Source organism: Epinephelus lanceolatus, chromosome 1 (genome assembly GCF_041903045.1).
Source record: "Epinephelus lanceolatus isolate andai-2023 chromosome 1, ASM4190304v1, whole genome shotgun sequence".
NCBI lineage: Eukaryota > Metazoa > Chordata > Actinopteri > Perciformes > Serranidae > Epinephelus > Epinephelus lanceolatus.
The window spans coordinates 41,384,157-41,411,406 of NC_135734.1; the positions used below are offsets into that span (position 1 = coordinate 41,384,157).

At 39.8% G+C, this 27,250-nt stretch overlaps 1 protein-coding gene across 2 annotated transcripts in view; it reads right to left on the reverse strand.

Annotated features, from left to right (window-relative positions):
• Nucleotides 1-27,250, reverse strand: part of igsf21a (immunoglobin superfamily, member 21a) — a 370,289-nt gene that overhangs the window by 130,389 nt on the left and 212,650 nt on the right. For both annotated transcript variants that reach the window (XM_033627706.2, XM_033627704.2), the window contains exon 4: nt 13,077-13,195. In XM_033627706.2, coding sequence (XP_033483597.2) covers nt 13,077-13,195 — 119 coding nt within the window. The remainder of the gene's footprint in view (nt 1-13,076; nt 13,196-27,250) is intronic.

Genomic DNA, 27,250 nt, shown 5'->3' on the forward strand with positions numbered 1-27,250 from the left:
CTTCACATCAAGTGGTAAAGGGGCAGGTGCTCAGACACCCTCAGCCTTTGCAAGCGCTGGATATTCAGTCAGTTAAGAACACTTGTAGGTGTTTGTTTGCTTAAACAGTAAAATTAAAGCAAAGTAGTGTTTGTTTCGCAGCTCTTGATTATGAAAATAAGTTATATAATGCAGGTAATTAGATCTGAATAATAACTAAGTGCTTCTTTTATCTCATTCCATCTGTCGGATGCTGAGTGAAAATATTTCAACATTACGGAGCTGTTATTTTACATGATTTTATAACAGACTGCTGCTTCTGAAACAACCTGTTTCATCTTCCAGGTGGTCAGGAAGCACAGAGTCGACTGCTTTACAGCTCCACTGCTGAAATTGTATCTGGTTGCACAGCTAACCCCCCGTCACTGTTCTCAGCTGCTGGTAAACAAAACTCTGGAGCTTTGCTTGGCTCTCAGGGAGATTTAAAATTTATTTTTTGACCAACTGTAGCTCACAGGTTCTCTGAACATTCACTGACTCCCTTCCTATGGTCCGCACAGGCACACCGTCTCACTAACACTCATTACCACACACACACACACACACACACACACACACACACACACACACAGTGCACTCCCAGAGGAGCTGCACTACTCTGCTTTTTCCCATAGCATTAACACTAAGCTTTGTTACTATCTGTATTGTGTTAACTAAAGCCAAATTGCTCCAGCACAACTGACACGACTTCTCTTTTCTTCTGGCTGTTTTGCATCCACGGGGCTAATTACATTGCTTTTAAAACTGTAGGTTGACCCATGCCGCCTCCACTTACTGTATACACTCCAACATGCATTCATTCATAGCCAAGCACTGTTACTGTGTTCTTCATCCTCCTCATACAATTACACTGTCTAACCTGGACAATTAATTACCCTAAAGCAGGGATACTCAACTTGCTTTGCATGGGGGCCACTTTTACTGAATGACAGTAGGCCAGGGTACAGTGAATAAACATACTCTTGTAATATTTATCAGTATATATAACAAATTGATTGCCTGTTTTCAACCTGTTGCTATGTGCTGTCCTCACTCATCTTGGCCAAGAGGCAAAGACAGGTGTATGCAGGAGCGTTTCTGGGATTCAAGGATTTCTGGGGGAGGGGGAGCTCTATTTTGATGCCATTTAATGCACTCTGGCCGCTTATTTACATTCAGAGTACGACACCCTCCCAGTATGCATCAATTTATTTTTATTGTGAACCAGAAAATAGTAAAAGGGCCATCCTGCACCTGATCTGGCCCAAAATGTTATAATGTGCTGTAGCTAACAAATACCTGCCTTCCCTAACTCTTGCTAACTTGTGCTACACTTAAAAGAAATACGAATCCTGTGTGTTTCCATTAAATGTACGGACTTTGGTGAAAACTATGAACTCGCACGAGTTTTCTGGCGGTTGGCAACCAGCTTGTAAATGCATTATCGCCTTCCCGACCCGGAGTGTGGATATCACCATGGAAAGAGGTACGCTACGTCAGACTTAATTTGAACATAACTGTTTCCATCCCCCATTTTGCGAATCAACAAAACCCGGCTAAAGCGAGCATATTTTAGTGTGTGCGAATCAGGGGATTTTAATTCAAATTTTGGCGTTTCCATCATAATTTTCCGATGCCATACTTCCAGATGCGCATCTAAACAGGCTGATGGAAACATGTCTATTGTCAATCAGAATCATTTAATAGTCTAATACAAAGAAATTAGCATAATGACAGACAGATGATACGATGTCTTCAAGTAATAAAAGTTGAACTTTGCATTTTACGTGTCCCATATAGCCTATTATTCTACTTGCTGCCATGAAGAAAGCAAACACTCCAGGATGCATCCACCATAACATGTGCTATCTTTGACTTGGTAAAGTTGCGGCAGACCCTGATGCTGTCTTCTTCTCATAGACTGTAAAAAATAATCCCCTATACATAGCTACCACGACGTCACCCATTGGTTTGTGGACTCCTCTTTTGAAGTCTTTAGTTCTGGATCTGACTGAGAAGCTGAGGACACTATCAGCAGACAGCCTGTCACTCAAAGTGGCTGCCCTTAATTTTGCAACATTAAGCGTCTACTTCTGTTAAGCGTTAATAAAATGATAATTGGTGAGTTCAGTTTTCATCAAGGGGGAAATTAGCTACAGAAACCAAACCATTTTTTTGTGCTAGGCTGTAAACATGTTTATATCTACTGTAAAGTTGGGCGTTTTAACATGGGAGTCTATGGGGACTGGCTGACTTCTGGCACCAGCCTCAAGTGGCCATTCAGGGAACTGCAGTTTTTGGCACTTCTCTGTTGGTGTCATTTTTCAGCCCCGGAGGTTGCCGCTAGCTTCTACTTTGAACGCTTACACATACACTGTCTTAAGAAAACCATAAATACCAACTTGTGCCTGATGTCACAACACTGCATGACCATTGTGGTTGTTCGCCATCTTGCGTGCAGCCGTGTCCCTCTTTGGCACACCATGATTGGTTGGTGGATTAATGTTAAGAGTAAAATTTTGTTACAAAGAAAAGACAGTTAGTTGTGAACATAGACAAGCAAGTCTACACCTGAAATGTTCTTGATTGCTTATAACGTTAGCTAACATGAGGTAAGCCTACAGGGCTCATGGTGAAGCATAATCAGTGTCAATAAAGGTTAATCTGTGCTAAGGATTTAGATGGAACAAGATCTCTATCATCCAGAGACTATTTGTTTGTCTTTGGTTATAGAAGAAATGTTGTTTGATTTCTATAAAGTTGAACATTTCCCATCCTGGAAATTGGGGAAAAGCGATCGAACAATAACAGCCAGGTTTTACATATGCTCTAAATCCCTTGCGATTTAGTTTGTTAGGAGACAGACAATAACACATCACATGGTTTTTCATGTACAATAATTCTCTGAGGTATAACCATGGCACTGTGTTTTAGAAGGCTAATTCAGGTTGTAGCTGATAAACAGTATCTCTGGCCAAATATATTGCATCCCGGAGCCTTTTAGTATAGAGCAGATGATATGATGCAACCATCAGATGCTTGTTTTTTGTTTGCTGTGTGAAATCTCCGGGTATGAAAACAGGCTTACTCATGAGGCTACAGACTTGGCGCGCATCGGCTGCCCCACTGATGAGTGCCTGGTGAATGTCAACTGAATGAGGCACTCACTCGCTAGAGGGTAAAAATGGCTTGTTGTTAATGCAGCCCTCAGATGAGATACAGTATGGCTGCAAATATGATTGCGACTTTATGCCACAATTCACTTCAAGCTAACTGTGGAAAGATGGCAGCAATAGATCTCACTGTCTGTCCTGATGGAGCTTTAGAATTCTGCCTCTAAATGAATAAAAGATCTCAAACTTGAAGTAAAAGGAAAACAGACATTTTTCTCACAAGACTCAGACAGCAAGGAAGGAAGACACAAGAACCAGACAGAAATTCTTTAGCATAGACTAAATGATGCACAGACTACCAGTTCAATGTTGGGTAGAGAAATCCTTGAGGAAGCCCATGGGTTGTTTATTTTTGCCTCAATTATTACCCCAGGGTTTAGCTCAAAGACAGACATTTAATAATTCATCTGCTCTTTGAATTAATTTCATTCTTTTTTCCTTCAATGGGCTCAAAGCCGACAAGTTTTATTGGTGCTGTTAGCTGCTCAGTCAGAAACACTGAATGGTAGTTGTAGTAAAGATGAACAGGGAGTGGGAAGGGGTCACACAATTTCAAAAGAAGGAACTGAATATTTCCAGATAAAATTATCTCAGAGGGACGTCTGTGCTGTTAATTATGAACAAGATACAAAAAACGATTATCCCATGTGGATAACAGTGGATGAACTATATCCTCGCGAAATGAAACAGAACATTACAAAATCAATTGAACAGGTTGTGATGCTGATAGCACACTATAGGACATTAAGTGCGCTGAACAGGAAGGTGACACAGAGGCTAAATCAGAGAGTAATGGAGAATCATATCAAGGACTCTCGAACAATCCCCCATGGTGACCAGAGGCGTGCTGAAATACGACATCACAAACACTTCAGAGTGCAACTGATGAGTCTGACAAAATTGGCACCCTTTCTGAGAGCTGAGAATTAGGCCACTGTGTTTGACTCACGCTATGTGTCGATTCTGGCCAAGATGTTCTCCTCACTTCCCCGAACAAGTACAGGACACAGAGGGAACAGCCGCTCCCTAGCAATCCATCAAACCCCACCGCCCAAACAAGCCTCTCCACACACAGGCACGCAAACTTGCATGCAGACGGTCCCACAGAATCTCTAAACTCTTCCCACTAGTACACCGAACTGCTGTGTCTGCAGGCGTTGCTGTCTTTGGGCTTGGCTCGTACGCCATTAATCCCACCCATTTATAAACGAGCGCCTAAATATACACAGCGCTTAATTAAAGTCGGGCATCCATTATTGAAGCGAATCCCAGTTTTATGGGATGAGAAGGTAATTAGTCCCTCTACACCTTAGCGCTCATCTCTGTTTCTAGGGGTTATAAATACCAGCCATGCCGCCTCATGAAGGGTATCCTTTAAATTACATCCTCGCGCTTTACCAAAGGTTAGAAGAAAGGATTTCCGGATTTACGTGACATGATGTTTAAGCGCAGGGGCTATTAAGATGTTCGTCATCCAGCAGAGGAGTCGCAACCCAACGGTCATCTGATACAGACAACAGCACAACAACCTTAGTTGTCTCGGACACTGTGCACAGATCAACCAGGAGCTGGCTTCCCAAGGTCAGACTCCACTCTGCAGAGACAAATAACCTTTCCTTGTAATCTTTGGAATGTCGCATAGGAATCACTTTGGGTAATAACAAATAATGACCCTATCTCTACCATTGGGAAAGGAGGTATTGATTTCTTTCACCCACCAAAGCCGGATATTATGACCTTAGCTTTACAGGGATGGATATGTCAGTGTTTGTAGAATGAGATATCTATTTTATGTGATTGGTGGTGACGGGTCAGAAGTCTAGCCTTCAAATGTTGAAATCACAATATTGTACTGTAATAACATCACAGATTTTGTGCTGGCTAAACGTGACTCTTTCAAATCCACTACTTTATATATATCTACTCAAATTAAATGCTCAACAAAACAAGACTTGTTAAAGGTAGACAACTAGAGATGCCTAATTTTTATTTCAAATCCCAGCTCTTAATAGTTTTCATAATGTCCTTAAAGGTTCTGAATACAACATTCAAAATATTAATATAGCAGCAAAATATTATTTGTAATGTAAGGCATCCTCCTGACATCCAAACTTTTGTTTAGTGTGCATTTTGTATTTCTCCCAGCTATTTGGGAACAGTAGGATCTGACAAGTGTAAAAACTAAGCATTGTCAACCATAAAAAAGTCCCAATGTCCTCAAATGAGAATTTCTTAATTAACAGCATCTAAGCTTGTTACTGTTGCTAAAATTGGTAAGCATGTGTTGCCATATCAAACTACAACATTATTATTCACAAATTAACAAGTTTTAACCATAAAATGTGATCAGGTTTTGAACCTTGTCCACTTTTGTCTCTGGATCGGCTGCAGACTGACTTGGCAGAGATGGCTGCCATCTTGTTTTTACATGAATAAGTGTGTTGTGCTCTTACTACCACTAGATGGCACAAAAAGTGTCCACAAATGAGGACAACAGGACTAAGTTAAGCAGAATGAAGTATAAGGTGCAGGAGGCCAAAAATGTGATGTCCTCACATGAAGACATAGGGTAATGGCTTCCTGTGTTGTAATCTGAGCTTCTCTGTGCATGCATGTTAGTGCATATGGGTCCATTCCTTCACGTCCCACTAGCTAGCTAATCACCACCGCTCTGCACTGCACTCATACAGTGCTAATAATCACTAAAACCACTGTCTTGATCAGTGGTAGCGAGACAGCAGTGTCACTTATGTGCAACTCCCACTCTCTGCTCCCCCCTCCAGGTTAGACTCTGTCATCACTGTTAGCACTGTTAGCACAGCTAGTGCTGCCATTCTGACTCAGCCTCTACTATGTTTGCTTGTGATGTGAGAGGTGAAAGCTGTGCGTAGGCAACTCCGGCCCTGACTGAATGTTGTGTGTATTGCACCCTTCAGTGAACCCATTCACCCAAAGTTTTTCATTATTTAGTTTCATCATGACTTGAATTGATATTAGAATCGATTTAACTGCAACAAAACCTTAATTCAATTTTTTGGGACCATCAATGGATTTAAGACGCTTGCAGTTAATAGAGTCCCTTGCCGCTTTTCAACCAGCTTTGCAACAAACAGGCCGTGCTTATGCATTCTTTAATTGCCCGCCACTCCTGCTGCCACCACCGCGGACACAAAGAGTAAAGAAGCAGATCAAGATTATGTTACTGTATTGCCAATTTCTCACCTACATTATTTTTAGAAACACATTTTACTGCCTTGTTAAGCTATGAAAGCGAGAAAATGTGAACAGGAAGTGGGCACCATACTGTTTCTTGCACAGTGAAAACGAAGGCCTAAAAACTCAGAACGTAAAACTAAGCAGTGTTAATCAAATATAAACCAAGATTCTGTTACTGAGTTGCTGATTTCTTGCCTCAAATGTTTTCAGGAACATATTTTAGTGCCTGTTTAGCTATATAAGCAAGAGGTTGTGAACAGGAAGTGGGTGCCACACTGTTTCCTGCACAGTGAAAATGGATGCCTAAAAAATGGTAAACTTAGATGCTATTACTTTGACGAAGCTCCCTCTAAAACACACCTTTTATATATTTTTCTTTTCTTTTCTTTTTACTGAAGCAAAGAAAGGAGATTATATTATTGAAACAGTTCACGCAATTTAGTTACACAGTTGGAGCCGTTAGCCTTAACCTTTGCAACCCTCTGCTGTGCAGCAATGTTGCTCTGAGCAGACTGGTTGTGTCTGAAATGTTGCATGTAAAAATAGATTTGTATGAACTTGACCATGAAGTTGCACGTCTGGTTTCCCTCTGTAACACAGGCCTAAAGGTAATGAATTTACAAATTCATTACCTTTAGGCCTCTGTAACACAGGCCTAAAGGTAATGAATTTTTAAAAAGCTGTGCTTGACACATTTTCACACATATTTTTAAGTTTAACCAAAGTGAAAGAACATCTGTGACATCCATAGCCAACAGCAGTAGGCAATGGTTGCTACGGATATGATGTGTTAAGTCGTTCTTAATGAAGTAATGCCAAATGTTTTTTTAATGATTTTTTGGAAACATGATATTCACATCCAAGTTTTTTAATGTCAAATAACTGAACTGTTTGCTCTTCTATTTCTTGCAGCCGAGCCCTCCTCATTGAAACCATAACACAGAGGGAGGTGCTGGTCAAAAGGCCAAACTCTATTACATCATCAATTGTTTGTATTTACATCTTGTTGAATGTATCCTCTGCAGACTGAGACTGGAAATGATTTGACAGTAAATTCAATAGCCTAATAAGGACTCTGTCCATCAGCTTGTTTCAGCATTTTCTCACACTGAGCTGCTCATCCATAACCTTTCAGTTCAGATGCTGATTTTGAACTTTGATAACAGGGCGCCTCATCATGAATTACCATACATTAATGCATCAATAATTACATTTACAGGCACAGAGCACCATAACATCCCATGCAGGTTAAGGGATGCAATTTATCTAACACTGTACAACAACATAATAAAGTGCCCTAGTTATGGGTACATCTTAGTACTGCATCTTATTCATGTTCCTCATTATCAAGATAAAAGCTTGTCAGTGCAATTGTCTAGGGGATATGGTATATAGTGTATGTTGGGAAAAAAAAACACACCAAAACAAAGAAAACAGAATACGCCCAATTATTTTGATATTGCAAGCTTGTAAATGCTAAGAATAATGCACACAATGTTTTCCCTGTAACTCAAGAAATCAGTAATTTATTATGATTTATTGCATTCATTATTTGACGTGGCTGGAGCTAAATTGGTCATCATAGCACGGCTATGACAGTCATTTGGGTTGAGGGATTCTCCGTGCCCTCGGACTTAATAAAGTCAACATATGCTCATGCAAAGCAAGAAGAAAAGCAAAGACTTTACAAAGTTTCCAGAGAGTGAAGGACAGTAGCAGAGGTACCAAGAGTTCAGGGTTTAGCCTTTTAAAACTGGATGATTGAATTTCTTGGCAGGGGATTCATTAAAATGATAATTCTTATTTATGAAGCCCTTTAAAAAATTAAAATACTCTCCGTGTACTGCTTCCTATTAATTAACTTTTTTTCCTCTCATTTTCTTTCTTTCTCCTCTCTACTTTTTTTCTTTACTTCCCACTGAACTTGACACACTAATAGGTTATGAATAATTCTGTTTCAGTTTAGACGGCAATTAGCCACAATGCCAGGGGCCATTCTTCTTCCTCTCTTGTGGAGTGGTGATTTAAGACCCAGCTGAGTTAGGGTGCTCCGACTATCCCACGACTACATCACTCACTTCTTCCCACCCAGCGCTTAAACAAGAAACGGTTAACTGAGTAAATCCCCCACCGCTGATAAAGTCTTGCAGTGACGACAGTGTGGGGGAGTATTCAAACAGAGGCATGGGATTGGTCATCAAACTGAACAGAACAGAGGGTCAAGGGCTTAGCTAAAAAGAAATGAATGTCTTAGTCAAAGGGGGGAAAAAACATGAAAACCGTAGGCAGTTCTCTGAGGCACAAAATGTGATAATGGAGTAATATTGTCACACAGTGTCTCTCTCTGGTGTTCCACTGAAAAATTTCACCATTGCTAATTAGCCATAGGACCACATGGAGAACAGCATGTCTTTGCTGCTGGAATTGATACATCAGAGGCAGGCGAAGCAGCTGTCGTTAGGGGGACTTAAATACAATAATTACAGCACAGACTGAGCAATAGGCTACAGGCGCAAAACGTCCTCTAGTGATTGAATGGGATATCATGGTAACTGATAATGGTAATAGCGGCAGCATCACAGAGGTAATACAGTTTGAAGTACATGGATGACTGCAAAGATTCACCAGGATTAAATCCATGTGATTAACAGACAGATAGATAGACACCATAGGGGTCATTTACGATGGGGACGTTGGGGACATGTCCCCACCACTTTTTTACATGGCTGATTTTGTCCCCATCACATTTTAAAATCATAGTTGGAACAACACAATTCCCACACATTTAGTTATATGTGGTGTTGAACCACGAGCAGCACATCAGTCATGTACTATTTTTGGAGCTGGACCATTCATGCGGATGCCATCTGACACACTTCACCCAACCAAACATTGTTGTAGATCAAGTACCCTCCAGAAAATCATGGCAACAGCACTCCCTGATAGCAGTAGCCCCCACCAGCAGGACAATGCCCCATGCCACACTGCTAAAACTGCTCAGGACTGGCTCCTGGAACATGACAAAAAGCTCAAGGTGTCAACCTGGCCTCCAGATTCCCCAGATTCCAATTTGATTGAGCATTTGTGGGATGTGCCAGTACCCTACAGCACAAACCAAGAGGACTCAAAGGATCAACCGCCAACACCCTGTTGCCAGACACCAAAGGACACCCTCCAGAGGTCCAGTGTCCATGCTTTAACATGTCAGACCTAAGTCAGATCCAAGGCGGCCACACCATGGATCGGGGGTACCTCTAGGGCACATCCCACAGAGACTCAATCAGATTGGGTTATGGGGAATGTGGAGGCTCCTTTGTCTTGTTCCTCAGGCCATTCCTGAGCAGTTTTGGTGGTGTGGCAGAGCCCACTGCCATTGCCATGAGGGGGAGTTCTTGGTGTGCAATGTTGTTTGGGTGCTTGGAGCACATCAGGTGGCATCCACATGAATGCTAGGATCCAAGGTTTCCCAGCAGAACATTGCCTCATTAAAAGACTATCAATGTTATTAATTTCATCTGCCAGTGGTTTTAATGTTTTGGATAATTGGTGTTTACCAATTTGTCATTCCTAGTACCCCACTCTCGGAGCGCAGGGCAAAGCCTACTCTGGACACAGACAGAGTAGCAGAGCACCACTCGCAGTTAAAGTAAAACTGAGTTAACGTTCATTAACTCATACATAAATAGAACACTTTATACCTGAGAACAGCAGCGCTCTCATTTTAGTGTTGTCTATCATTCTTCCAACCTACTTCATAGGAAAACGGCTGCATTTCCATGTAAACTATGCATCCTGTGGTCCAGCACTGGCCTCTGCAGCAGCTGCTCCAATTAACTAACTAATCCTGATTAGCTCTGACTGATCCAACCACAAACTGATTGTCCATCCAAGGTTTATACATCAGTTTAAACGAATTAATATGATATTGATGTGAAATGGTGCCACATTCACACTCAATGAGGTTACTTCCTAAAACAAGGGGACACATGCTGACATGTCTGTTGACTCAGTAGGGATAATATTAAATAAAAAAAGCTAAGCTATATTAGAATCAATATTTCAAAGCAATAGCGACAGAATGCTTAAAAGCCCTGCTACAATTAAATTCCATTATATTTTTAATTGTCACCAGGTGCCAAAATGTTGTTTTCCTTGACATAAATAAAGACATTTCCACCATAAGTTTGTGCAAAAAAATCACCAGAATGCAGGAAATAAAGATTTTGACGTCTAAAATTTCTTGGGGAAGGATCCTCATATATGCCCCACTAACCCCAATTATGAAAGCAAAACCTACACCTTTGGTAGCAGCCTTAGCTATGTGCTTTTGATGTGTTTGCCCAACACACTGTAATTATCTACTCTGACCTCATACTGATCCCCCCATTACACTGCCAAAAAAATATGCTGAAGACCATCTAAAAAATATTTTCTCATTTGAGCCCTTATGTCCCCACTACTTTTCAACACATAGCAACGCTCTTCCTAAACACACAGAGTGTAAGGAAGTGTTTTGTCTAAAAATGTAAATCCTGGAAGAGTAGAGGGCACAGAGACAGCACCTTCCTCCGCCAACGTTGAACACTTGCTCTTACAACAAAAACACATAATTCCTTTCAACTTTAATTTTCAGCTGGATCAATTTCTTGACCCTACAAACACACCCTTAGGATTTGGAAACAAGTCTATTTCTGTTAGGTCCATAGTTGAAGGAAGCAATAACCTTCTAATGGCAGGCATTCTACATCCAGATAACCACTGAAATTAAATCGATCATTCAAAAAGTCCAAGGCCTATCGCTCCACAAAATTTCGAGGAAATGTTTCTCATTAATCCTCGTTGTCAGACAAACAGTCATGGGAGTAGGATGAAAAAGTAGCCACAAGGCCAACAAGTAGAATATCTGTGGTATTCATTGGACGAGGGCGATTAGGCACTTGTTGCCTGTAGTGCCATTGTTTTCGTCTCTAAGCCAACATCCACTTGAGTGGCGGGTCATTTTTCAAACGTTTTCGCACAAAACCTCGACATGCAGCAGAAAGAGCTGATGGGTGTTCTCAAATTCATACCAGGCTGGTGTGAGACAACTGATCACCAGTATTACAACAACTGAATTAATTAAACGTTTGTTTTATTCCAACACAAGTGTACTTGAGTCTGTAGCTGTACTTCAAAACCACAAGCGGGAGCGAAGAGAACATGCAGTAGTGCAGGTTTAGAACAGTGATAAAAGAAACCCTCCACTTTCTGAACTATCCACATTACTTAAACCTGCAGTAACTGATTTTTTGACCACTTGGGTCAAAAGAAACAATATGACCACATAGGTTGTAAGTTCATACCTTCTAATAGCATGTCCTTAATTAGTGCCCCTACACGTGGATAACCAAATAGCTCATATATGACCAATAATGGCTGCAGTCTTAAACGCTGTGAAGTGGTTGCATATGGTTACATATGGCATTAAATTGTTAAAATAACTCAGCATTAACTTTTGGTTTCACACAGGACACAATCAGAAGTGTCCTGGATGGAAGTCCTGTGTTTGTTTGACCCACTCCCTCGTCTCCATCCCGCCCTAAGCAGACTTAAATCACCTGTATACTGCCTGTTTAAGGCAGGAATATGGCGCCATTATGCCACCTCGCCATTCTGCAGCAATATAAAGTACAATCACGGAAAGAGGGAACAGAGTGGTCTCGCCTCGAGGCCGGGAACAAAGGAAATAACAGCCCCGAAAGGAGGTCTATGTAAAACATAAAGCTGGAAAGACACAACTATGGGTGGAATGGATGTGACTTTGATTATGTATTATGTTGCAACCGATCGCAGGAGATTTAAAGAGCAGCTGTTAGCGGCTAACTCAAATAAGAAGAAAAGCAACTGTAAACGTCTGCAAATTGGAAAAATGATGAGAAACGGGAGTAACAGAGAGGGTAAATGGTTATATTTGACATGTTATGCCATTGTTATTGTTCAGAGAATGCTGCTGATGCGTAGAGGCCGACGCTGTTGTGCTGTTGTGATTGCAGGATGGAGTGGAATGATGCCACTGTTGTTTGATTCTGTGTAACAATGAAAATAAGGCATAAAGAAGCAACTTTGTAGCGGCCCTGTAGCGCAATCTCTGTGTAAAAAGGCTTTTGTCAGTTTTATACTACATTGCTTGACTTGCTCCTTTGCTCTCGTCATAATTACTATGGTTGCAGCTTAATAAAAAAACAAAAAGGTATGTAATTTCTGCTTGTAAAATGTCCCAGGTGGTCATACTTTGGATGAGGACAATTTCCAACATATCAAACTCATGTTACATTTGAGAATCAGCTGAATACTAAAGTTGCTAAATGACTCAATTTGCTTTGTTCAACACACTTTAGTCATTTTTTCCCACCAAAATCCCTTGATACTTTCTAGAAAACAGCCGATCCAACTTGTAGCACTATCACATCCCCCCTCTGGTACCTCACCTAAACCTAGAAACCTCACACTTTTTCGAGTGATAAAGACAGCTTTGTCTCCTGCCGGCATGCCTGCACAACATCTAGTTTTTCAATCTTTGTCATCGTGTCCAACCGCCATGCAGCCCACATCCCACACTGAGTACAGTAAACCACCTCTGAAAGGACGTTTCCGTGGCTTTAAAGTATAAAGTGCAGTGATGGTACTCACACATAACAGTAAGAAAAACATTCCCTGAAGCCAGGACAACCTTCTCCCTTGTTGCCCGGTCGTAGATGCCGACATGGCATTCGTAAGGCCCGTTGTCTGAGATCCGTACCTCCGGGAGCCTGTAAAACACAAGAGTTTATGAGTTGACACTGATCTTTGCACTTTAGCAATACTGTCACAGTGATGCACAAAGAAAACATTTGATTAGGAGGTACATAGGTGAGCAGAGGAATATAAACGTTCTTTGATATGAAGTTAAAAGACTGCATTACCACAGCACAAAGCCTTTTGAATAGCAGCTAAATGGAGGTCAATCAGTCATCTGTTGCTCTATTCATCTTGACATGACATTGGTAAATTCTGAGTTCATCCTGATGACTAAGTGCTGTGGTAACTTCATAGCATCACAAGACACCAAAAGAGGGTAATGCAAACCAAACATTGGGTTTCAAAATGGACAAGTAAGTCATAAGTCATTACTTGAGTTATTTTAACCACTTGTCCATAAAGCTACGTATCAACATTTATTGTACAATTTTAAGGTATGCCAGACTTGGCTTCTATCAGGTCATTTAAATGGTGATATCAGTAGTGATAAGCATCATAGATATGGGTTAATAGGGGCCTGCCATGCCTACTATTCAGTTGACAGGGCTATTACCAGGCCATCAAATGAAACCTTCTGCTAGAAAGGGCTTTAATGGGACTTTCTCCCATGTGCAGGAAAGTCAACACATACATCAGAAAGGAGGGTTGATGGGTCAGACACAGAACTTTCACCCAGGTGACCAGTAGCCCCGTGTAAAACCAGTATTTAAGACTAACCATGATCTTTCTCTAAACCTAACCACGTCATTATGGCACCTGAACCAAAGAAAATTAAAGGGGAATGCTAAGAGGCTGGTAATGGCCATTCAGTGAGCCGATTAATGGCCCCCTGAACCCACCAGTAGGTGTAGCAGGCCCCTAGTTACTCGAATCTACGTGGCTGATAACCACAGAAAACGGCTGTTTAATTGGCTGATAACATCAGGTGCAAACAATTAAAGCGAGATATTCCAAAATTCATGGTGAACGTTAAATACAGGTCAAAATCAGGATCAGAAATACTTCACAGATCCCTGAGGGGAAACTGTGATTCAATTAGAAGAAGTAAGAATAAGAAATATGAAGTAAGAGAATACAATAAAGTGTGCATTATGCTACGATGTTAACACTTGTACTTATGATATTAGAAATAAAAATATATATATCTGTGTTTGTTAGTGTGTAGAAATATACAAATATGTGCATTGTGCTACATTACACCATATAAACTACTTTTACATTCAGAAATATAACATATGTGTTACCGTAAAACTTCAGTTAAACGCCCATACACTTTTACCAGCCTGGTGTGGCTTCACATTTTGACAAATAAATGCCAGTTCTTTGGATGTATAAAACCACATTGTTGGGTACCTCAAATTACGTGTCCATTCCTCGATTACCCTGTAAGTTATTCATATTCTTTTAGTCCACAAGGGTCCACACATCATGATTGATATGTTATCTGAAGCCTAATTTTTATACAAGTAATATTCATACTGGTTTAAATAAACAATTTAATTATATTTCCTTATCTTTGCTGAGCAATGGTTTTGTGTGAAAGGAATTACAGGCCTGTCCCAAATACAGGCCCATTGATGTCAGGGATTTAAGCAAATAATAGCCTAAGCTATTAATTGAAGTTTTACGGTATGCTATAATGGTTACTACAGTATATACATTAATAGAATAAAGACAAGAATAAGAATAAACATAAAAAGTATGTGCAGTTATTGTATGTTAAATAAATATATACATTCAAGAGGTGAGGGTGAGAATAAAGTCGTATACTGAAGAATATTGCACACTTGAATAATTGAATATTGCGGCAGTTGAATTATTGCCACAATTATCGCAAGGTTAAAGAAAAAAGGGTAAATAACTTGCCACGACTATGCATCTGTAACAACAGTGCAGGATAATATTACTGGTAGTAGCAAAAGTTCACAAGTAAATGCTGTTTAAAAGTAAATGTTTATAAGTATAGTTTGGCTAATTTCATTGTACTTGCTTATTGCATGACTTGCATTTACCAAAAGTTTTTTAAGTCTGCCTCAGACTTTCACTGATACTCCACAAGACGTTCTGGGGGCTTTTGTCTTCTGTATTGTCAAACTTTCGTTAATCAATATTCACTGAAATACAGAGGGCCTTCTCTTTGAAAGAACTTACTTCCATCACTACAATCAACATCTACATTATTGTTATTCAAAAAACATCTGAAAAGGACTCTAATTTTCAAAGACTAACAGTACTTCATTGATTCATTTGTAATTCATTTCTGCTTGCAAATACAAACTTTTGTTGAAATTTGCACTTTCTTTTAATTTTGTATTGTTGCTTTGTCGTGAAACTTTGATCAATCATGCAATCTTTGTTTTTATCTTTTCCTTTATATGTATGATAATTGTCATTTAATATGGGAGGTAATTTCATGAGCCACTGTGAATTTTAACTGCTCCTGCACAATGGTTAAACTTTTTGTCTTTCTTTTCAATACACATGTATGTGCAAATAAATTAACTAAACGAAACTAAACAATGACTCCACAACAAATTATGACCTTGTGTGAGATTAATTAAGTTCTTAAGTATCAATGATTTGTCAATTACATCCTAACAATTGTTATAAGCACATCATTTTTATTGATTATTGTTTAATAATGAGTCGCAGCCTTGTACATGTCAGACTTAAAAAGGCTTAATAAGATGGCCGAACAGCCATCTGTGTCTTTTATTACTAATAAAGACATAATTTGTTCATCAGTAATATTTAATTTAACAAAGCAATTCGCTCTGCTTTAATTTCTTTTATTAATGAATAAATAAGTTAGAAGATGCAATAAAAAGTGTATTTTATTAAATGTTTCAGATAATCTAAAGCCTCGAATCTAAAGTCTCTGAAAACAACATTCATAAAAGATTTAGTAATGTACACTAAAACATTTATTGCCATAACTGTGACAGAGAAAACACAGAAAACAAAGCTTGTAATTTATCATTCTTGTGTAAAAGATGCGGGCTGAATTTGAACCCAGACTTTAATAAATGTAGAGCTCAGACGACACCATCAGTTTATTGAATGTCACAAATCAAGATCATTAATATAAAGTCTCACTCTAACTCAGTAATAATGCACCACACATTTCACAGTCTCCATGCTACAACTTAAGGATACAGAACTGTAAATGAATTCTTCCTTTTGACATATTTCCAGGGTAAATGCATTTCAGGTTCTTAACAGCATCAAATCTTAACTGAATTCTCTTAATACATCTGCTGAGTGCATTATTAATACTGTTTCCTGTCAGCGCTACTATTTATTTGTTCATTTAGTGTTCAGTGCTATTGGTAATTCCCCCAGAAGGCACATATTGTCAGCGAGAACTCAGATGAACGGCTTGCAGTGAGTGTTCTGCTCGCTGTGCTCTTAGTCTTAGTTCTAGTTGAAAGAGACACAATTACATGGAGGATTTACTTTGTCCTAATCACCAGGCCAAACAGGAGTGAGCTACATTTTTTAAGATGTGTTAAGAAGTGTAGCGATTTATTTTTATTTTTATTTTAAAAAGTTAAACACAATAGTGGTGATCCTAGACTCTGAAGGGCCCCGGGCAAAAAAGCCCATTTCTGTTTTTTTGGCTCTCCAGGGCCCCACTTAGGGGGTTTGTGGGGCAGCAGCGGTGCACTACAGTGCTGTTATGAGGAGTTTAAAGAAAGTTTATAGTAGTTGTTGCAGAATGTAAAAATATGAGTGGCCACTAGGTGCCCCTGTTTCTAGGGATGGTAGATTTTTTGCATGTGTCTGATATGCCGATATGTAACTCATTTGACTGATAACAGATACCGATATATCCACTTTTTTCTCTACCTTTTAGTGACCATCAAGTCACGTCTGTAGTGGAATTAACTTCATATTATGTATACTCTTACTGTGATGGTCCACCAGCAGATGGAGACATGAAATACAATACTTTTCAATGTATGTAATATTTATTCATTGTACAAAATAAGAAAAAGCATGTTGGCTAATTCTGATACTTCATTTTAAAGAAGACATTGCCCAATACCGATGTCATACTGATATTATAAAGTGTGGGCCCCATTCCAATATTTCATTTTAAAGCCAATATCGGCCGATACTGATGACGTGCCGATATTATCATGCATCCCTACCTTTTTCCATACATTTATTGGGGAGCCACAAACATTTACCTCATTTCCCTTTCCTGACAGTGCCACAACCAACATTGCAAAATGAAAAACAACATAATACCCTGTAAAATATGAAGAAACCACCCAAAACCTCAAACCCTCTGGTCAAAAGCAGAGAATTTAAAATTATCAAGAAATTGCAAATTATAAGAAGTGGCTGAAAAACTTCATTCCAGAAGTGATTGCAAAAAAAGCCATCGAAATCAATTTGTCAAAAAAGACAACTAAGCGAGGAAAGAACTGTTGTCAATGAAATTATACAAATTTGTAAAATATATACAACCAAAACTAGAACTTGCACACACAAAAAATCAATTTACTTTTAAAGCCTGTCTCAGTTTCTCATTAACTTGATGTGTTCAGAGTTTATAACTAATCAAAAACTGTTGATTTTACTGTTTTGAAAGACGGGAACGGCCGTGCTTGTAATTATCTTCAAATGCCGCATGAGCGACAGGCTGGTAAACTCCAGTAAATAGTCTGAACCAGGATGTTTCAGTAGCCAGCAAAAACACTCACACTAGAGCAGCATTGTGAGCTGTAATTCAGCAGTAAATAATTCGCCGTGTGTGTCTGACTGCGTATGGTGGAGCTGCTGAACTGATTTGTCGAATTTGTTAGTTGCAGCAGTGGCTGTTAGCAGCTCTGCCTTTTAGGCGTTGAACGGCAGCAGAGCAAGCAGCCACTGGCTGCTGGACTTCACGTCACATCCAGACCGTCTCAGGAAGGTTTATAGTTTGATGCTGTTTGATAGGCAGGTAGGAGGCTCAGTTATCTGTGAGTGTAGCTGTGTTGTAAGTAAACAGTCTGAACTCAGAGGAGTTTTCTCTGACAGAGCTGAAAGTGTAGTTTTAATCACTAACTTTATGAGACATGAGTTTAAACCTCCAGACTATCATGCTGCAGAAGTTATTTCTCTGCCTCTTAACGGTGAGATCGATAAGTTTACAATGAACCTGGGTACAAATCCTAGTGGTCTCATTTTAGTTATCTGTGTTGTCAAAGTTTTTGAGACCATAAACAGAGAGATGTTGAGCTTTTCAGATGATGATCAGTGAGTGTGTGCTCGTAAATCAGCCCTTAAACCTGTCAAACGCTGCAGTTTGTAAGTGTGTAAAAATGATCTGTTGTACAAAAAAATTGTCTAAATAAAATTTTTGAACAACCTGTCACCTTGATTCTAACATCTGATACATGAATTAGCCTCACTGGATTAGTTTGAAGATTAGACTGAAATGTCGTGAATATTTGTCAACTAAAACTAGACTAAAACTATGAAGGATAAAAAAAGGATAATAATCATTTTCATCTCAGAACTAACACTAAATCTAAAACAGCTGTCAAAATTATTGCTGACACAGAAAAACATCTGTCATTCATGTCTGAAACTAAACAAACATGACTTGATGCAGCTTTACATGTAGTACTCTATGTATAGTATGTGGAATAATATTGTAGTTCTCCTTACAATAAATTATTGAGGGTGTTCTTATTTTGCAGCCATGATGTTCATGTATTTTTTTTTCTTGAAAAAGCCTATCGAAATAGTTAATTGCTTGGTTTTGATGAACCATTTTGAGAAAAAGTTGTACAAGAAATTTTTTAGATTTTTGATATACTCGATACAAGTGTAATTTCAACATCTTTACAGCGAGCAGATCTAAAGCACAACTTGTAATACAATACATACAACTTAAGTATCCTTAATATAGCACAATTTAAGTATACTCTCCTTTTGAATTTATAAAATATACATATAATTTTTTGATGACTCATATATGCTATTTTAATTACCTTTTATTGCCGTCATTGCTGCAGAGCAACAGCAGCCAACAGTTACTCAGTCAGCAGATGACTATTTCTGAAAAAAGTAGGGAGCGTAATCTGTATTCTGCACTTGGCTAATGTGTCAACAGTGATAATCAAAGTGAGACACTACTAGTCACATTTAGCCCCTGTGATTTATTCCCACAAAACAGGAACAATTGTCCTTGCCGCCCGCGTGTTTCAGATGGGGACCTCTGTTGGAACAGCGGTAGGGCGCTCGCAGCAGCCAGGCTTAATGAGTTCAGCTGTGTGTGTGTGTGTGTGTGTGTGTGTGTGTGTGTGTGTGTGTGTGTGTGTGTGGAGGAGAGGAGATCGCTCTTTTGGAGAACAGTCAAATCTGTACGTCAGCAAACAACTTTCCATCACAGATATATATATATCTATTCTCTCCTCGCTCCACAGCTGTCTTTGAGCTAACCTTGACCGAGGCACTTTAACCTCAACTGAAAAGCTCAAAGGAAAACATCAGGGTAAATTTAGCTTATTGCTAGCGCTAGTGTGGCCTATGAGAACTCTAAATCCATACATCTGTTGTCCACTTTGATTTGATTTGTTGTATCTCTGAACATCAATTATTCAATTGCCAATAGGCCTAAGTGTTTGCACTTAGAGGGTAATTCACAGAAATACTTTAAGACCTCAACGGCAGCCCTGCTGACAAAGATTTTCTTCAACCCAGTTGCCAGAATGAATGGTAGCATTGCATGCTTCTGCAAACCATGGATACGTTACAAATGTGCATTATTATGTAGTAGATATACCGAAACTTTAGGTTTCTTTATGCTTCAGAACGCTGTGGTAAATGTGTGGTTTGATTCATGCACAAAAAAACATTTGGTTACAGTTAGGAAAAGATCATGTTTTGGCTCTGACTATGTGGTTTTGGTGGCATTATCACTGGAAACGCAGCGATGGCTCTGTAAAACACAACTGCTCTCAGTGGCATTATCCCAGCAGGAAATGCAGCAATGGCTTGTTATAAAATAACAACTTTTTGGTAGCCCAATCCCAGTTCAAAAGGCAATAATGTCTTGGTAAGAACAGCTGCTTTTTTGGCACTATCCCCTGTGGAAATACAATGATGGGTCACAAAAACAGTCACGTCTGGTGGCTAGAAGCTGCTGGAAACATAGCGATGACTCACTATAAAACTAGGGCTGCCCCCTAGTGGTTGACTAATTGTTAATCGACCAGAAACTGTCATTAGTTGACCAGATTTCATTGGTTGCAGAAGAAAAAATAACAAAAAAACCCTGTGAAACTCTATTAGGAGCTGCACCTTGTCAAAACAAATCAAAACCTATATGACTGGACCATGTGGGAATTTAATTTGAAAGGACAGACACAGGAAGTGACCATGCCCAGCAGTCAGACAGGAGTCACGTTACAAACCAATCACAGCTGACAGATATCTTTCCCTTCTTCTGTAAATATTCAGTCTGAGAGATATGGAAAAGTTGATAATGTTAGTGCAGGGTTACCCAGAGCTTTACATCTGTCCCACGGACGATAGGCCTACACACTTATTTAAGAAGACTAGCTCCTGCCGCAACCTGCCGCCATGCTCTTAAAAGCTGGCACAAAAAAGGCACAAGAGTAGCGCCCAGCGCCCAACCTTACGTTTTCCAGGCAGTCAAAGACACAGCATTAATTTCCAGGGCTGGTACCTGCGGTTATTCCACAGGCTAGTTAATAACATGTCGGGCAGGAAATCCAAAGTGTGGGATCATTTTGAGAAGGTGAAGGACGAACCCAAGGTGATATGTAAACTCATCTTCATTGGTCGACTACAAACATGACGTATCATCTGAAACATGGAAGTAGCTACATGCCCATTAGCCCACAGTGTCATTAACAGGCGGCTCGCTCAGTGTGTGACGTGCACTTGTAGATAAAATATAGGCCTATATTAATGAAGGTTCATTAGTACGGTTTTGTATTTCTCTGTAATGTAGCACAGTGTTAACAATGTTACTGATAATATTCTTTCTCACACCTTCAACTCAAACCATTGTGTTGCCCCGCCCAAAATATATCATTTAATAATTAAATTAATATCGTAAACATGCGGGCGACTAGTCGACTAATGGCCCTAAATGACGACTATTGGACGACTAGGAAAATTTTTAGTCGGGGGCAGCCCTAAATTAATTAGTGGTCTGCAGCTTGGCAGGCATCTCGTCTAGCTGTCACATCATCCACCATCCCCTCCACCTCCCAATCAAGGTAAGCTCATATACCTCATCACTTCAGAAGCATAATTATGATACATATAAATCATACAAATATAACGTATCCATAGTTTGCAAAAACTTAACATTTTCTTCTGGCAACTGAGCTGATTTTCCTTTTTATCTCTGTGTATTTGTTCTGCGTTTTCTTGGTTCTTTTGAAATCCTAAAATATTTAACAGAACTTAATGAAACCTGACTAACATTATTTGCTGCGCTGACTCACCAGGGCGGTTGGAATTATCAATAAAAACCATGAAGTCTGAACTAGCCCTGAGTGCATGCACTTGATGCAAGTAAGTAAAGTTTTCCTGGATGAGCCAATCATAAAAAAATATTTGAAAAAGGTAAGTATATATGTATATATATACATATATATAAAAAGACTGAACATCCTGAGATATAAAGTGAGGTTGTCTCCACCAGCACTTCCTCGAGGGATGAGCATAAAACAAGTAAGTCTTTTTTTCCTTTTCTTTTTTCACCACAGTGGAAAATGATGAGAATAGCACAGTGAATCTCTCTGTGGTGGCGGGTGGGGGAGGTAATTGGCTTTGTCTTGGCTGGCTACATTATAGTAAACGCTGATGTAGCCCGTTGCTTTGTTTTTACAAAGAAAGCCGTAGTTCTGTTACAATACAATCCCGACTGCTGCATTCATGGACTCAAACCAAGACAAGTGCAGAGAAAGGAATCCAGAGATAAGATATTTCAAGACATGGGAAGTATTGCCAGAAGAGGGGTGAGGAGGCCACAAAGAAACCCCCAACCACAGCATTTCTGAGTGGCTGCCTGCCTCTGAAGTCTCAACCAGTTTGACAGCAAGACATATCCATCATAATTCAGGGAAGGAAAAGAGGAAAGGTTGTACTCCTAACATTGAGACTTCTGTTAAATATTAAGACTGGTGGAATTAATTTTTCAACACCCCCTCTAATCTTTGATGTCATGTATTTCAGAGGTGCTAGTCCATTGAGAATCTGTTCACAAAAATGGAACACGTGACTCCGAGAGTGCTCAAGCTCATTTTTACAGCTGTCCCCCATTCGCTAATAATGGGTCAGCTAATGTTTGAAATCTCAGTGGGAATGAAATCCCCATTTGAATGAAATAATTGGAAAGACAGCATAATATACTTTATACTAAAGCTTTTTTTTCCTCAGGATTATTGCTCTGATTATCCTTATAAATTAGGACTAGCATCAACTGTGCCACACAGTTACAAGCATGTGATTTTACCTTGGTAAATAGCAGTTTTGATAGCACTTACGCAAATTGTTAAGCAAACATTTATGAGTGTTTTGAGTCCTGCAGTAAGTATACTAGCATTAGATTTATTCACACAGTAACACTATGTGGATCCAGTCTACCTTTTGCAGAGCATGTTTCCTGTTCACAGTTTACATTTTACCAGACAATTCCCTCTGTATCTTCCACTTACCCTACTTTCTGGGCCCACAGCCCCCTTCCTGTTGACACTCCAACCCCACCCTTATGCCTCCCTCTGCCATTTTTCCATGTTTCATTGCTCCTTTGAATCCTTTTGTCCTTGACTTTATTTTGAAATCACACACTTCATTAAAGGCTACAGCTGGTAACTTATAAAAGTAACCTTTTGTCATATTTGATGCAACTCACTAAATCCACACAGTAGTACATTAAACAGATCATCTGTGAAAAAAAAAAAAAGTACCTCCTCTTCCTCATTGTGCGTCAATCTCTGCTCGTGAGTTGCAGTCAAACTGTCAAATTAGGCAGCGCTGATCAAATTAATCAAGATTCTTTCACTACATTGCCATTTAACAACTCAAATGTTTTCAGGAACATATTTAAGTCTACTGTTTAGCTGTTAAATGAGAACATTTTGAAAAAAAGTTGAGGCAAAATTAAAGCACTGCCCACCAGTTGGAGCAAACTTATCATGTTACAGCTAAACAGTACACTGAAATACATTTTTGAGCCATAAAACCCCTTTAGCATTGTAAACTTTACTGTTAGCACCATTAGTCATGTCAACACGGTTAGTGGTGCTAACATAGTCAACGATGCTAAAGGGCTTTATGGCTCAAAATGAAGCCGCTTACTCAATGCAGCTATCTGGGGGGAGACTGAAGGGAGGCCATCGTGTTTCTGCACTAACGTCAACCAACCACTGGTATGGTGTTACCAGTAGTAATTGCAAGTGAGGGGCATCCAAGAAAAGCCCCTGCAGTGGATGCTCAAGGTTAAAAAAAAAAAAAAAAAAAACCAGCACTCAGAGCATAAAGACTTGAAGAAAGTGTTCCTAGGGGCGGGGGAAAGAAATTGTACTCAGACACACGCCATAAAGCTGCTTTTTTTTAGTGTACTGTTTAGCTGTAAAATGAAAACGTTGTGAAAACAGTCGAGGCAAATCGAAGCGCTGCCGAACCTGCCGGAGCAAACTTTATCATTTTACAACTCAACGGTACACTAAAATATGTTTTTGAGCCACAAAGCCTCTTTAGCATTGTAAACTCTACTATTAGCTTTGTTAGCACCGTTAGCCGTGTCAGCACTAAACAGTAAACTAAAATATTGTTTTGAGCCATAAAACCCCTTTAGCATTGTAAATTTTACTGTTAGCTCTGTAAGCACTGTTAGCTTTGTCAGCAGGGCTAGAGGTGCTAACATAGCTAACAATGCTAAAGGGGTTTTACGGCTTAAAATGAAGCAGCATACTCAATGCAGCTATCTAAGGGAAAACTGAAGGGTGGATATCATGTTTCTGCACCAATGTCATCCAACTACCGGTACAATGTTACCAGCGGTAACTGCAAATGAGCGGCGCTGCTAGGCTAGCTTCCACCTGGCCTTGCTGATGTGCAGTGCAGAGCAGCCAAGGCTAACGTTAGCTAACCAGTGGTGAATGGAGAGTGGGCAGTGAGCACTACGTTTCAATATGTTAACGTGGCTAGCCGACTGTCTGTCAGCAAAGCCAATAGACAAAACATTTACATCACAAAACATAACAGTTTCACCACCTCTAAATGGCCAGTGCTCTGAAATGCTATGCTAAAGCTCACTGAGTCAATGGAGCACTGGACTAAAAGGAAAGACCTCTTGTACTTCACATTATTTTGCATTTTTTTCTTAACAATTAACCGGTTAGTTACCATCTAATGGTGTTTGTTATGAGAGTTTCAGCAGATATGACATAAAGGTATTTTTAAGTTATTTATTACAGCTTTAATCAGTGAGTTATTAAAGTCTGATTAGCAATAACACAAATGAAGGTAGATGCTGAAAGCATGAAACAAAAATTACAAGCCTTTTCCACAGCTTTGCACAACAAAGCTTAACATCAGGACTTAAACATGTTTAATACGCAACCCAGTGAATAGGTAATTGAATAGACGAACACTCTCCAGCAAACCACATTAAACACACAACAAACTCTCCCCTGTACACCAGAAAACAGCACATACACTGTGGAGATCGATAGCAATGGGCCCCCATGGAGGAGCAGCAAAAACAGCACACCGCAAAGAGAGATCGATTGTCCCCTAGGAGTTGCATCTGAAAGCTCTTTCCTGTTATGTAGGCCTTCCTGCAGGACTCCTCCTGCCTACAAATGCAAGCAAATGCAACTGCCTAGATGGAGGGTGAAAAAGAGCAGTCTTGACAGAGCGCCGTCTGATAGCTCATCCAGTCAATCTCTGCATCAAATTAACTAGCACATTGTCAGATACTCTTTCTGGCCTGAAGCATTACGGTTGAATGGGTCAGGACTGGCGACTGTAAGTCAACACACACTCGGTGGAAAGTAGAGGCAAATTGCCTAGAGGGCGGGATGCAAGGCGAGGTTTGTAATCACCCATGTTTCCTTAAGGAATGAGCATGAAACAAAATGACGAGGATAATGCTGTGATTCTCCGAGTGCCAAGGGAGGTGTGATTGGCTTTGTGCTGGCTGGTTACATTCTAGTAAGTGCTGATGTAGCTCATCTCTCTGTTCTTATCCACAAAGCTCGAGTTCTGTTGTTTGCTATCCGTACCGCATTCATGGATTCAAATCCACACAGATGCAAAGAGGCGAGCACGGCGATAAATAGGTAGAAAGCATGGAGGTATTACTGAAACAAGAGTAAGGGCCCACAAAGACAGCTCACAAAAAGACTTTGCTGATTACAGACGCTCTAAAACCCCATTCACTGTGAATCAAATAGGTTATATTTTGTGCCTAATTCATCACCAATTCAAGAAGCAAATACTTATAACTATCCAAGAACATTTCTTACAGCACATACTCAAATACTTTTTACACCTCAAATAAAATTGGTGATAAAATCCTCGATCCACCATTAAAAACCACAGTACTTGGAACCAAATTTTGCCATTTAAAATCAAAATACACCCACAGAAGTTAATTCTAAACTCTTTTTCATGTAGGACGCTGCAGTAGACACATTCACTTTCAGTGTAGCATTGAGAGGGAGGAAATCTGAATTAATATTTTTAATTCGTACCTGTAATCAAAATTGAAATTGCCTTTTTTAACACAACTTCCCACAGAAATATTTATGTCACTAAAACACCTCACTGAGCTGTGCTACCTTCTGAAATTGCCAGTACAACAACAAGGCTTTCATTAGATAGATTGAGAGTGAAAGGGGGGAAATCAAAATAAAGTTCCATTATCATTGCTCCTATGAAATATAAAGACTGAAAAAATTATTTATGATTTGTATTGATTTAGTAATATCACAACACAAAGGAGACAAGGAATTTCATTTCACTCTGTCTGTTTGATGGTTACAGCAAAGTCGTTCACTTGCATATGGACATTTGGGACATGTCCCTTCCGGCGTTTAGCAATTTTTCATCATCATGGTTTTAACGATCTCAAACAATTTGTGTCATTTGAACTCCACAGAGGTGTTTAACCCTTTCAATTTAGTATCAGATCTATGCAGTTACTGCAGAAGGTTTATACTCAACACATTCTCACTCCGACCTCATCACATATCAACGTTTGGTCATGGACCTTCCATGTCAAGATACAATGTGCAAGATACTCTGGGTGTGTTTGTTTTTGACGTTCTGGGACGCCTTGTCAAGTTCTACCTGTTACATGCATTGTCTTCTTTAAAATACACTTCCGTTTCCACAGGATATTTACCATTTACATACAGTGTCTTTCAAAATATACATTACACTACATGAGTATACCAACGCGAACAGAGGTTTTTTTTTCGTCCAACAACTAACGCACATGGTTGGGTTTAGGAAAAAAGAATTGCCTTTGGCTTTATAATCTTACCGGATGGCAACACTGCTCTCCTGACTGAAAGTCTGTGTTTGTTTGACCCGTCCACCACCCCTTCCGCCAAACCTACTCGGACTTTCGCCACCCTAACTTTTGTTCTTCTCCTGCCATGTGTCCCCCTGATGCTGCTGAGCCACCCACGTATCGTGCCAACATTAAAGGACAACATTTTTCGTGACTGTCTGACCTTGAAGTCACTGCCCAAGCACCGGATTTCGACGATCTCTGAGTAAGACCGGGTTGTTGATGTTGTTTTTGTTTGACTTTTTATGACAGAGATAGACCTCTGTCATAAAAAGTCAAACAAAAACAACATCAACAACCCGGTCTCACTCAGAGGTCGTCGAAATCCGGCGCTTGGGAAGTGACTTCAACAACCCGGTCTCACTCAGAGGTCGTCGAAATCCGGCGCTTGGGGAGTGACTTCAACAACCCGGTCTCACTCAGAGGTCGTCGAAATCCGGTGCTTGGGCATTGACTTCAGTGTCGGATACTGACAAAAAAAGTCGTCCTTTAATGTCAGCACAAT